The 14,820-nt window shown below is 37.0% G+C and overlaps 1 protein-coding gene across 1 annotated transcript in view; it reads right to left on the bottom strand.

The window, feature by feature from the left end:
* Positions 1–14,820, bottom strand: part of ESR1 (estrogen receptor 1) — a 154,317-nt gene that overhangs the window by 9,400 nt on the left and 130,097 nt on the right. The window contains exon 6 of the mRNA XM_086743373.1: positions 11,172–11,310. Within this exon, the coding sequence (XP_086599499.1) occupies positions 11,172–11,310 (139 nt within the window). The remainder of the gene's footprint in view (positions 1–11,171; positions 11,311–14,820) is intronic.

The following is a 14,820-nucleotide window of genomic DNA, read 5'->3' as shown; positions in this document are numbered from 1 at the left end:
AGGAAACCAGACTGCACTTGACCAAGCTGATTAACTTTTATGATGAAAGGATTAGTTAAATAAACAAAAGGAAGGTGGTGGGTGCAATATACTTCAACTGTAGTAAGGCTTTTTATTTACAGCATTCTTATCGGTAAGCCAGGGAAGTACAGGCTGAGCAGACACACACATACATGGGTTGAAAATAGGCTGGATCAGCAGACTCAAAGCATAGCAGTAAGAGCTCAACACCTATTTTGGGGTAAGCAGTAAGTACTCCAGAGGCTGACTCTGGCGCCAATGGTGTTTAATATCTTCATCAATAATCTGGATGATCACAAAAAGTTCATCTTCAAATTTGTGGATAATACTAAATTGGTGTTGGAGGGAGGTTGATACACTATGTAGCACAACCTCAGTGCTAAGGGGACCCTGGAGGAGTGAATCAACAGAAACCTCACTAAGTTTAACAAGGAGAAGTACAAAATTCTGAACTCAGGGTCAAATAAGCCCATGCACCAATATAGTTTGGAAAAACACTGGGCTGAGTAGCAGCTTTCATGGAAAATGGAAATCAAATAAAATACTAGCCAACAGCACGCTCTCTTTGTGGATAAGGCAAATTGCATGCTAATTATCCTAGGAAGAATGTAGCCAGAAGAAAAATAAATTATTTTCTCCCCCTCTACTTGGTCCTGCTGATGCTGTACCTTCAGCCAGTCTCAGGCCACTCGGCTCAAGAAGGACGCTGGATGTTTCCTGTTGGATAATCAGACACATGCAGCATGGGCCTACAAGGAGAGGTTGAGTGACTGGATCTGTTCAGTTTGGTGAGAAGGAAGCAAAGTATGTAGAGGAGAGGACAGACAAAACTGCAGCCTACAACTGCTTGAAGGGGCATTACAAACAGGATGTAACCAAGGTCTTCTCAGGAGCAGTGAATGTTAAATTAAAGGCAACTAACTGTTATAAGCTGCAGCCTGGAAGATTTGGGCTGGATTGTAGGAGGGTTGTGCAACTCTGAAACAGCTACCCCGAGAGGCTGTGTGTTCTCCATCCTTCGAGACTTCCAAGAAAGCTAGACAAAGTCACAGCTGGCCTAAGTCTTGCTTCAAGGACCAGGTTGGACAAAATAATCTGCAACCAAAATTTTTGTTTCTAAAGTAAATTGTTGGAGAAGTTCCTGAAAGAGTTTAGTCTCAGAGGGTACCATTAGAAGAAAGGATTTATTACTCATGTTGAGCTTTTTAACCAAGAATCAAAAAATGCATCCAGCACCTGAGTAAAGAATAAAAGCAATCCTTAAATCATAAAATAAGATTTGACGTACTAATGTAGTGGTAAAAAAAAAACTCCCTGACCATATTACAGCCTTTTGGCTTCAGTTTATGCATAAATCTGGCACAGTATATAAAATAGAGAAGAAAAAAAAATTAAAAGTTAACTCAACTTTCTCATACTTCAAAATCTCTTCATCAGTTTAAACTTGGATTGTATTTTGGAGAAAGGTTTGGAAGGAGTACAATCCCTTCTAGTCATTATAGTCTATTCATTCTCAATTCATATCTTCACAGCATTTTTTCCTCCTTACATTTCATTCTCATACTTCTCTTATATTTGGCTAGGATTTATTTCTAATTCATTAACTTCTTCAGTCATGGCATAGGCAAGGAAGAACGTCTATCTGTCCAGAGGCAAGGACACAAAGTCAGAGGAAGGAAATCTAAAGTAAGAGCACGTACATTTTTCAGAAAATTACCTTCAAGTATTAGTTTTGCTTGCTTTTTTTTTTCCTTCTTTTTTTGGGGGTGGGGAGTAGTTCACTAAAATCTTCTTCAGATAATTTACAACACTGTTGCTGTAATTATTTCTTGTTGTCTAAACAAACACAATATTTTTGGCTACTTACTTAAAAATATGTGCCATTACTGTGAATGCATGAATCACAGTCTGAGAATCACTCACAGCTGGGAAATTGGAGAAGTACTGGACTAGAATTAGCATAATTCAACATGGAATCAAGGTTTTTTTCCTCTTCAAGAGTTTCTTGAAACAAAAATTTGCCAAGTAAGAAATAAAACTGAAATATAAGTTCCAAACATAATTTTGAGGGCGGAGAAGAGGCAGGAGCAGAAGGGCCCCCTAAGAGCAAGGCTCTTTTCCTCCCCTGAGCTGGGCGGTTGTGCTTATACCTTTTCACAGAACTCACCCTTTGAGTTACTCCTGTTGGCATCATCACTTCCCAAAAATGGTTGAAAAAAGTGGTTGCCCACGCACAGCAGTAGTTTTCACCCAGCACAGCCTGCTCTCTTCTATAGCAACAAAGCAACAACTAGGATTGAGCCTGAGGCACAAATTCTATCCATTAGAATATTATTCCAGGCTTTATGCATAGGTGGTGCCTGTCTTCAGGACAAGAGATGATTTTTATATACATTAATGTGTTCTATATGCATTAGTTCTATTAATAGACATTGATAAACACTTTCTTCTCCTATGTAAAGTGACAACTAAAACAGTTTAAGGAAGCCTGGTGTCAGGAAAGCTTTATCTCCAAGGTTTTAAGACCAAATCAAGAACATCCATCGGGATGCCTTAAAAACTGCCAGATCAGCATTGGAGGGCTACTTACCTAATTGAGGATGCCCCCTTTTCTACAATGCTATGCTTTATCAATAATTAAAGGATGAGGAAAACGTTACCAGCAGTGAAATTTCACTTCAGACCATCCTGCATTTAACCAGCAACTCTGGAGACTGTGGAAAAGGTTAGGGAAAAAGTAAGCAGGAAAAAAGCAAAATTGAAAAAAAATTAACCCCCAAAGCTCTAGAACAAAACAGCAGTCTCCAAAGAACAGGAGGCAAAAAGAAAAGCAGAAACTGCCTCGAGTAAACTAAACCACAGGATCAAACACAAAGCTTGCTGATGAAGAGAAATGTCTAGCTTATTTATTGTTCTGTGTCAGTACTCGTGAGGTTAAACAGCATTTTGCTTTAAAAAATGGCTGGTTTGATCACAACAATTAGGCTTGTTAGGTTTTTCTCAAAATCAGCTTGGTCATGAGCCTGTTACTAAATGTGATAGCAAAGTAATTCAGGGGTAGCAACACCTTTTACTTGTCCCTGAACACTGGCTTTCAAACAACACACCCTGAAGAACTTTGTAGACCGCAGTCGATGGGTGGTATTACATCCTGCTCTTCCTGGAGTGTACTATTAAGAGCCCTTTGTTTCTTCTTCGATATAAGCTTATCAGAACAGAAGTTTGGATCAATTGCTGGGTAAAATGTATTCAAAAGTTTTAAAGTCCAAGATTTAAAAGTCATCATTGACAAATATTTCCAACAAATATGGTGTGGCACATTTACAAATTAAAAAAGAAACAAAAATGTAGTTGAAAGTGGTTTTCACCTACAATTAGTCACAGAATACCAGAATTGCTGAAGTTGGGAAGGCTGTCTGGAGATTATCTAGTTCAATGCCCCTGCTCAGAGCAGGGTCACATACAGCAGGTTGCTCAGGACCATATCTTGTTGGGTTTTCAGTATCTCCAAGGACAGAGACTCCACAACCTGTTGTCCTGTGACCGAAAAGATTCTTGCTCTGTCTTCTTTACTTCTCTCTCCCCATCAGGTATTTACACACATTGATTAGATCCCAGTCTTCTCAGCCTCTCCTTGTATGAGAGATGTTCCAGTCCATTAATTGTCTTTGTGGCCCTTCACTGGATGCATTCCAGTATGTACATGTCCATCTTGTACCAGAGTGCTCAGAACTAGACACGGTACTCCATATTTGTCTCAGCTGGCCTGAGCAGTGAGGAAGGATCACCTACCTCTAGTTGATGGCAATGCTTTTCCTACTCCAGCCCAGGATATTGGTCATCTTTGCCATGAGGGAGCATTGCTGGTCAGAGTGCAGTCAGTTGTGCTCATTACCTAGAAAATGTACGGAGCTTCCCCCATCATGCTGTCCTGTAGGCACTTCCATATTTGTGTGCATATAGGGGAAGTCTCCTACTACTCTGTTTTGTCAATTACATCTCTCCTGTCCACATCACCCTGAACTCATTTCTTGACAGCCCAGTCTACCATTTCCCTCACTTGATTGTTGGTCATCATCTCCTGCCCATGTCGTTCCTGGTTTAAAGCTCCCTCTCTAAGTTGGCCAGCCTGTGGAAATTATGCTTTTGCCCAACTTGACGAGGTGGATCCCATTTCTTCCTAGCCATCCTCAATCCTCAGAGCAGGATCCACAATCATAGAAGTTGAATTCCTGTTGTTGACACGAAATATGCAACTAGTTGTTGACCTGCAGGATCTGTCCACTCTTCATTAAGCCCTTTCTCCTCAGCCACCCTGGTGGATTGACCACCTGGGCTGCCGTGCCCTTGATACTTGCCCTCAGAGCCATGTAGTCATGACTAAGTGTCTTTTCTGACTAATCAACAGAGGACCATCTACCTAGGAAGATAAAGTAAGAGTACACTATACATTTCAGCAGTGGGGACTCAGGACTGAAACATATATACAATTAACTACTATGTATCTTTTAAATTATTTTTTTCTTTGTAAGATGTGAAAGGGATCCAAAAATATGTCTGATAGATAGGAAAAAAAGTCTCTAAAATGTTGCTATAATAATTCTAAGAAAACTGATAATTTTTTTGGTCACATTTGATGACATTTAAATTAGAAAATTATTATGAAGGCTTTCCATTTGGGAATAATAAAGTTACACTAATTGGCTGAAAAATGTTATACTGGTTGACAGGAAGGTATTTTTCAGTTTAATTTACATTCAATTTGAAGCACCTTAAAGCCAAAAATATTTCAAAATTCTCTTCATATCAGAAATGCAAATAAAGTTTAATTTTTGAAAGATCATCTTCACAATTCAACTTGACCTAGAACTGGGGCCTGAGCTTCCAAGGTCAGAGTGACTAGATGAACAAGTAATCTTAGAATTTGTGTAGGGGCTATCTTGAATCCAGAAACGATTTCATTCTCTCTGACAACTTCTGTTCTATGCCTACAAACCCACCCAAGGAACTTCTTTTTCTACCAGCTGAAAACTGGGTAGACCATAATGAGAGGGATTTTTCTTTTTTTTTATTTTTTTAAGAGTTCATAACTTTGAGTATTACCCAGCACCTCCCAAAACTCTGGAAGAGTCCTCCTGATTTATGCTTATGTAGTTTGAATTACAAAATCAAGTAGTTTTTGAATTTTATGCCAAGGCACAGTAAAGACTGTTTTACAATAAATAGAAATTATTCCTTCTGCATTATTTTAAATTTATAATTCTGTCTTTTGTAATATTTTTTTTCATTCTCTAGAGTCCGCAATATAATAATACAGCTCAAAAACCAACAATAAACTGAAAGATGAAAGACAAATTTAATTATTTCAAGAGTTTCCTTAACTCTTTACAAGTTGTTCCATTCAGCTCTATCAGGTAAGTAGCCTGATGACGGGAATGATTGTTTGAGTTGGGTTTCCAGTACAGAATTTATTGCTACTAAAGATGGGATGAAAATGAAATGTACCATTGTTTTTCAAATTTATTTTGAAGTGCAAATTTGAATATACTTGTAGCCTATGGGCTTTTTCCCTTTGAAATAAAGTCAGCAGACCACTAATGAAACACCCTGGATCAAGCATTTGTGACTACTTTGCTTCCATTTTTCTAGTAAGTCAATTGTAATTAATGCATCCACAATTACACAGTGCCAAAACAACCGGTTGTGCATTTACTCAAGCGACAGACAAGTGTGATGTCCTCAGGCATTTGGAACATTTTACAAAGTGAGGGACTAGCAGAACATACTCTGACTTCATCCTGATGCTTTTCTATTGCATCTAATCTAGCTACATCCAAAACATTGAGAAGCGCTATCTGCACAGAAAACTTGAGATTCTTTTCAGATGTGGTGAGAAAGTTTCAGATCAAAGTCATGAAATAGTAAATTATTCAGGTGCCCAGCCATGCAGTGAATGCTGTAAGTCTTTATGCTATTTGTGCTAGCCTCCTGCCATTGCTCAGTATGAAGGTCACTAAAGGGAAAATGCTTCCATTTCTTCTGAGAGAATGAAAAAGCTCCATCAAGAAGAGGAAATGAACAAGATTTTCCAAATAAAAAAAAAAAAAACCAGAACAGCAGACTAGATTTCTCCATAGAAAGAAGGAAATAACCTCGTAGAAACATGGAAATACTGACTACATTTAACTTAAATTTTATAGGTCCCCAGGCTGATTTTTTTTGCTGCTAGAAATTTTTTACAATCATTATAAGAAAATAACATCAGAACGTAATACGAGAAGAGGCATGCTGGCTCATATCTAAGGTATATTTAGCTCTGGGCTAAGCGCATAGACATTTGGATCTGATGATTTCAAGTGATTACCTCTAGTGCTAGAATAGAAGAGATAATAACTTGTGGATTAGCATACATCTTCTCAACGTGCTCATGACTTTATGAACTTCCTATCATCTCTGTTTTGTTTCCCTTCTTCTATTGAGCATCACAGGCAGAGAAGACAGTCTACTTAGTTATTCTTTGTACCAAAGCTCATCTCTCTCTTTGATTGCAACCCTCTGGGTACCTTTCCTGTTTTTTCAAGATTCCTGTTAAAATAAGGAAAATCTGAAAGGCACAGTTTTCCAATCACAGATGCAGCACAGATTTAAGCAGCGGAATAACAATGTTCTGTACTATTTCTATTTCCTGTTGTAATGATTCCTGTGGGAAAGCTGCATTATGGTTACTTTTTGACTGCTGGCAAGCAAAGAACTGCTGGTTCCATAGAAGTGACTACTGTTAGCACTGAGATGGAAGGATCAACTCAGAATGCAGTTTATGAAGATTAGGATTAATCTTCTCCTATATGCATCAGTTCACATTTGTCTACATAAAATTTGGATCTTGTTTAACACTTTTTGGAAGTCAAACAAGATCTTCCTCATCTGCTTACTTGTTAATCTATTCAAAGAATTCCAATGTATTCATGACACATTGCTTCCCCTTACAAAATGCATGGTGACTCTTTACCACTGTGCCATGTTTATTCACATCTCAGCCAATTCTCTTCTTTAGATGGTATCTCATCACCTTTCCTTACAATGGTCACCAGGCTTACGGGGCAGAAGTTCCACCCACCTTTTGAAAACGCAGCAGTGCATTTCCCATTTTGATGATACTGAGGATGTTTCAGCTGAGAAGTCATTCACCACAGTCAGCAATTCAGCTATTTCTACTCTTAGTTTCCTTACAATTATGTTTCAAACCTTTAGGTAACCTCTGATCAGCGTATTTAAATGCAAAAAAAAAAAAAATCCTTTAAAAATATAATAAAATATTACTTTATTGTTCCTGAAGAAACATTACATTTTCTTCAAAATTATAAACAGTCTATTGTCAGGCCTGACAAATTTCAGCCCTGGTCTAATGACATTTTTAAAGTCTAGTTTCTTGGGAATCCTCCAGACAGGAAACATCTGGTTTGTCCCATTATAAAACTAAGCCTTTACTTCTAGATTCGCCTTATACAAGACACTAATTTTCAAAAACAGACTATAAAAGATTTGCATTTATCCTGGCCTTTCTTTGATTGTATCAGGTACTGTATATTAATTACAAGCACTGTGAGTGTGCCACTGTATTTCTTGATTAGGTCTATTTTTCCAATCTATAATTATTGTCATTTGAGATTTTTTTTAATAGCATCAGTTGTACACTGTAAAAAAAGTACCAGTTATGTGTAACTGGCAGACTGCTAAAAGTTCTGATTTTGAACCAAGACTCAAGGGTTTAGGTTTAACAGAATAAGAAAGGGTGCATCGCCCCACAGAAGACCCTATCTCATTACAAGGCAGAGTAGGAACAGGAAGGGGTAGTGTGATGATATTCATCCAGACAGACAGCAGTACACATACTGGAAGCTTAATTGTTGTATAATTTTTTTTATAGGCAAAGCAAAACTTTCAGAAGGAACTTAAAATTAATAACAAAGAGCTGCTTTACAGGTATTTTTAAGGAGTCTTCCAAGTCTGAATTGTTACACAGGAAAATTATAGAGGCATCTATTTGAAAACATAACAAGTAACTCTCACAGAATGAGAAAAGACAGACTCTGAAAGATCTTCAGATACAAGACAAGCCTACGTTTAATATGACTCAAGTAGGAGGAGTGAGCTGGAAGAAGAAAAATCAGATTTGTTCCAAAAAAAAAAGGCAAAGTTGGAATGTTATTTTTATGGCATTTCAGACAGATATGAACAAGACAAGACTGTATTTATTCTGCCAAAAGGTTAAAAATTTGCATAATAAAACTTGATGTGACCTGAGCTTTATGTACAGATGTATACAAACAACTATCCATCTCCGAGATTCTAGACAGAAAGAATCTGTTAGAGAGAGGATAGGCCTGAATATGAAAAATGAAAGGGTGTGCAAATCAGAGAGGATGTCTGACACAGAATGATCAGAGAGAGCTAGAGACATAGGCAGAACATGGTAAAGCTCCATATTAACAAGACTGAATTTGTACTAAGTCCAGAAAAACACAGGTTACAGACAGATCCAGGTTTTACCATCCATAGCTGGTGACTCTGAATTACAGACAGTAGATAAATTAATATTTGCAAATGCTGTTGACACCATAGTTCAGGTAAGAGAGAAAGTGTGATGGGGATTCAGGACAGAATGCCATGAATGAAAATATTGAACAGGAGTATTCTGTGAAGAACATACTTAAGGATAAGGAGAGAAGAACAGATGAAAGAAAATTGTATTACAGCATCCATCTTTTCCATTATTTTAGCCATTTAATCAGATTATTTCACTATTTAGATTAACAACAATAATGCATCAAACAATATTTGCACTCTTGTGGTATTTATTTCCAAATACTTGACGCAGCAGGACTCCACTGACTTAAACAGGCTTTCAATTAGTCTCTATCCTGCCCTCTCAAATCTGACAAATATGCTTTTGCCCTATAACATTCTCAAGAGGCAACTTGTCTAAATAAAATTAACACATCAAACTATTGTTAGCACTAATTAACTAGTAAATCAACAGTTAGTTAATTAATTAGCATAGTAGTGCTCCCAGATTCAAGTAATTTATTATTTTAATTTCAGCAAATATCCCTACCAAGTAGAGTGAGGCAAGTACATGATGCTTTAGAAACATGTTTCTTATTACTTGAAAATGAGAGGATGTAATAGACCTACATTTTTAGAAACAGTCTTGTTTGAAAGTCAGAAAACAAACAGCTTGTTTTGATTACAAAGTTAATTGATTTTCGAGCCCTAAAGTAACATGTGGTTCCAGTTGCATGCAATTGTTTTCTTTAATCCAACAGAGCTGACTTAAACTGTGTGAATCCATTCCTCAGACTCCTTTTTATCCAGAGCATGGGCATTTTCAGTTGGGGAAGACAAAAGTTTCAAATGTTTCCCTGGTTGGTTTTCTTAGCTAAGAGAAGGAAAAATGGTACTCTGGCTCTGCTCTCCAGTTTTCAATTTTTTTCTGACAACTTGTATTATGAAATGTCGAATAGATGGGTTGGTCTTTGGAAGCTATATTGCAATTTATAATAGTTTTCAATAATATACTATAATTACTTTCATATAGTAGTAAATTTTACTCCTTATGTGCACTAAGAAATTAATTTAAAACTGTTATGTTTTCTTGATATTTTCCGTAGTCTGAGAAGATGATACTTACATTTAAGCAAGCAGACATTTTCTGTACACAAAATAAGAATGTGTTTTATATATATCTAGTTCCATAGCTCAAGTGGAACAGGGTTTTTCCTAAAGCAATAAATACTTCTCTATTCATATGTTATGTTTCACATTGTTAGGCATTACCATTTATATTTTACTGAAATACAAAAAGTAAACCTTCTTTTCTTTGCAAATAGAAGGGAGAAAAATTCAAAGGATTAACACTGCACAAACACAGACAGGAAAACTCAGTACCCCACAATTAACAGAGCAAGATATTTTTCTACTAATAAGAGTTTTGATTCATTCACCCAGCTAACAGTTGCAGTAGCTGAAGGCACTGCCCTGGACTTTTTGTTGCCACCCCTCTGCTGTAGCTCACTGTCCCTGCAGCTGTGGAATGAGATGAGAAGCATGCCCAGCTCTAACTTAGCTTCCTCACTACATACTCCTCATCTCAGCTCTTCCTCCACCTTCAGTTTACACCAGGATGCCAAACTCTGCACTGAAGTTACCAGTGCACACACATCAGCTCTCTCCTGCCAGCTCTGCTGTGCGGGCACTACTCTTCAACCAAAGACGATGCCCAGTAGCTAGGATGCCTCTATCCTAACTCACTTTTTCTAGATTTGCCACTCTTTCGCCAAAACCCCTGCCCGCTGGTTATTCTCTTTTAACACTCTTTCCCAAGGCTGAAATTTTTCATAACTGGGAAAAAGATAACTTTAGTTTGTATTAAGATCACTGAAATACATGTTGAAAATCTATCAATCTATCTTCCTGATTTTAGTTGTGAAGACCACCAGCTAAAATCCGGGATATCATTGTATGGCAGAGACGCATATGTTTCTCTCTCACTTAGAAACACCTACAGCATATTAGCAAGACTAGCTAAAAAAGGCTTAGGGCAGGAAGCAGGTTTGTGTTTTACATATTTACCTCCAGTTTTCAGGAGAAAAACCTCAAACCCTTAATGTATTCTCTGCAAATAAACGAGATTGCATTTGAGAGACTATCAGGATTTTCTTCCAAAATTAACTAATAAACTAATTCTAATTATTACTAACTATGAGGATTTTAGGTAAACAGAAATAATTATAAAGTGATAAATATAATAAAGTGATTAGGGTTCAGGATTTAACTTTAATTTAATTTATTTTTGCAACACACTGTACAGATTATAAAATAAATTTTCTACCACTTCTGAAAGAAAGTACTTCCCGCAGCAGGTGACTTTCAGATGTGTTACTTGTCTAATAAATGACCAGCATCACATTCCAGAACATTTCTAGAGTTTTTAAAGTTTTTTTTTCCAGTCCCATCTACCATAACCCTGCTTAACATACAACATATACTGTCAAATTGCAGTACCAGTGAGATAACTACAAGCTAAAAATTAATCTGATTGCAGTAGAAATACATTAACTTAAATAATACACAGCAAGATGTAGACTGACCTGTCCAGTAATAGGTTAGGTGCAAAGAAAAGCTTTCCTGGGTGTTCCATAGAGCGCCAGACTAAGCCAATCATCAGTATCTCTAACCAGGCACATTCCAGTAGATGGACCTGATCATGGAGTGTTAAATCCACAAATCCTGAAAGAATAAACAGGAGACAGTAAAAACACTCCAGTTTTGTAAGCGGAACAACATTATTCAGAGAATCTGGTTAAAAAGTGCATTGGAGCTGGATAACCAAAAAGAAAAAAGCAATAAAATATACATTTGTCCCCTTTACATTTCGGGCTGGGTTTTGTCTATTATTGGGTCCGCTATGGCTCCATCCCACAGAACAGTCAGCACTTTCCAGACCTTGGTTATGTCCTGGCTGTACCCTGCCCCAAGAGCAGGGCAAGAGCCAAGTGAGCCTCTCCATCCCCACGCCTGTTGCTGAGGGAGGGAAAATGGAAAAATGCCTCTTATAAAATGAAATTATAGGTTTAATCACCTAATCCCACACCACTTCTCCTGGTGGAACGCTGTCTTAAAGACTTGTGAACAATTCACCGTACTGCAGGTGCCATACCAGCATGGAAGAGGGCCCAGTGCAGCATTTCAAATACTAGCAAGCAAGGGCTGATCAGTGCACGATCAGAATTCACTGATGAATCACTTGCTTGTATTTCTATTGGAGTATAGCACCTGGAGGAAGGAGGTGACCTCTCTTATTCTGTATTTTAAAAATGCTACAAACAACAAACGCAAAATTGCTTAAAGCAATACTAGATTATGAATACAAAAGAATGACAATGCATGTAGAGACGAAAGCACAATGACAGTGGGCATGCCTGCATTCATTTCACGGAACATATTATATCATTCTGTATTTGAGATTGTCACTTTTCAAGAATGCTACTTTCAATTCAAAGACTAGCAAAGAGGAGATTGCATAACACAATTTATTAGATCCTAGCATAAGTTATTCTTTAAAATCAGCATGAACTCACTAAAATGAAATGTGTAGAAGTTCCCTTAAAGTAGATCTTATTTATCTTTTACTCCGCGTTATGAGTGAAACTTATTACTGAAGTTTACCTTTTTTTTTTTTGCAATTGTAATTGATTCATATTACTCCAAAACACAAGTTACAGGGTAAACTACCTCACCCGCCCAGTAAACAGCAGTGATTTTGCTTCTGTGTTGTGTCCTCACTACAGATACATACTGAGTCAGTTCTGGTAAATACACCTGACACACTCTCCAGTACTATCTTGAGAGAAAAAAAAAAAACAAAACACATATTTTGAAAGTTAAATCTTGTACTAAATGTTGTGCTCTGAAATATATTTTTCAAATAACAAAGAGGAAGGGAAGGAACAAAACACAGTTCACAATAACTTGGAAAATACTGTTATGTTCTGCAAACCAGTTGTTGACATAATTATTTTTAATAAAAACATGTGAGAGAGCTAATCAGTCTATTCATAAAGAATCATTAAAAAAAATTGAACGGCTTTGACACATCTGACATCTGAAATAAAACTCATCTATCAATCATTAGGAGTGAATTTAGACAGTTGCAGTACCTGTTATTTTTACAAAAGTGGTAACTATTGGGGTAGGGGGAGTTGTCTTTTCCTGTATTTTTCCTTTATTAGCAAATGCAAAAATGACTTGCAGACTTCACAGACTGATGGAATGGCATTTGCCTGAGTCACCAAACAGGCTGAAACAATAGAGCTGAAACTGTAAAGGGCAACATTCTTAACTGCAAAGGATTGATTACAGCACTCAGAATGAAATTTGCAGAAAGAAATTGCTTTATATATGGAGAACAACCAATAAACACCACGTTTCCTATTAAATATTGCCTTAGCAGGACAACACATAATAATATAGTGGTTTTATCTATGCTTGAGGAGTACCACAGCAACACAGGGACACAAGTCCCCACCTGGTGTCTGAAGTTTGCAATCAGTGCATCACAAGTCAGTTATGTTGCCATCATTTCACATGGCTGCACGCTACTTGGCAGCACATTGCTTTGATTGTTGCAGAAAAACTGAGCTCGTAACAGCTGCGGCAATTCACTTTCCTGTAAAACTCTGCTCATTCCACAATATTCTACAGGCCAAAAGCATCTGCCACACTGTCTCGTTCTTTATTTTTACTACACGTATTCTCAAACCCCTTCTAGGCCCCACCTCTTTGTTAGCTCTATTTTTCCCCATCCTCTCATATGAAATTTCAGATTGGATTGAGGCTAAGTGATCTGCACAAAAAACAAAGAGTGAAAGTAAAAAAGAAAGCTAATAAATTACCACACTAGTATTGTAGAGGAGGAAAATTTTGTTAGCCTGCTTTGAGGATAGAAATAAGCTGCCCAACAATGCTAACATCTTTTAAGGCACCTGAATGTGAATACTTTGCATTAAAATGATTGGCCAATAATATTATTGCTGCCTGGAATATTAAACTGATTTCAGTGAAGCTAAGGAAGTTTCAAAAAACTGGGATGAAAAAGAAAACTGACTGTGAGTCCATACTTTAAAGCATTAAATGATCTGTCAGCCTGCCATCTACTTTGGCTTCTATAACAAAATAGCTAACACAAACCTTGTTTAATGCAGGTAAAAATACACATCAATCCATAAAAAAACCTAATCAAATTACCTTGATGGCTTTTTAGATGACATTATGGGTTTGGTTGACAAAAGTAATAGTTTTGATGAAACAGACTTCTATGAGACATTTGATTTCATAAAAATATGTAACAGATTAACTGAATTAAAATATTTTAAATGACACGTCTCATTATGTAATGGTAAAAGGGTAATGAACTGAACTGAAGTGTTTCTAAAGGAACGCCATGCAGTTTACTTCTTTACCCTAGGCAATTTTTTTTAATGATGGCATGCAAAAAACAGAAATCATGATTCAGATGTCATGATGGTATGTGGGAAATAATGCAAAAAGCAGGTGGATAACATAAACAATCTAAATCATTCACTAGCTTCATCATAAAAAAATAGACATAAGTTTAAAACCAAGAGCATTAAGGATGCATACAAGATGGAAACTGAAGCAGCAATGAAAATGACTTGGAAATTATGGAGAAAAATCAGCCCAGTGTGAGGTTCCAGTGGAAGCTACATCAAATAAAGACGAACTTTATAAAAAGCCAGGGAAACTCTGAGAGAGTCAGGAAGTTTAATTACCTCTGTGCTACCTCAATCTGGTAACCATTCTACAGATGTGATGAGAAGCTGGACAGAATGATAGAGAAATGCCAAAATTAATAAAGCATTGAAAAACATGCCCTCTAGTGAGGAATAAGAGGAATTTAGTTACTCCTTGTGAAGCTAAACAGGCAAAAGAGGTGAAAGGACTCCAAAGGCTAACTATCTAAAGAACAAGAGAATGGCATTACAAAAGAGAATGGCATAAGGTACAGAAGCCCATGCTGGAAGTGAACCCTACTCCAACTCAGACTACAAATGAGGAGCCATTGCTAACAAAAAACCCAGTTATTATCTAAGCAACATACTAAGTTTTCATGAATTTGCTATCATCAGAAACATTAACCAAGATTTAATTATTCTTTTTAAGACATACTCTTGTTCAAGTAAGCTAATTCAGAACAATGTTACAAAAGGTTAAATTAAA

Source organism: Chlamydotis macqueenii, chromosome 3, assembly GCF_036417535.1.
Source record: "Chlamydotis macqueenii isolate bChlMac1 chromosome 3, bChlMac1.mat, whole genome shotgun sequence".
Classification (NCBI taxonomy): Eukaryota; Metazoa; Chordata; class Aves; order Otidiformes; family Otididae; genus Chlamydotis; species Chlamydotis macqueenii.
The sequence above is the reverse complement of the archived record's forward strand: the minus strand, read 5'-3'. Positions and strand labels throughout refer to the sequence as shown.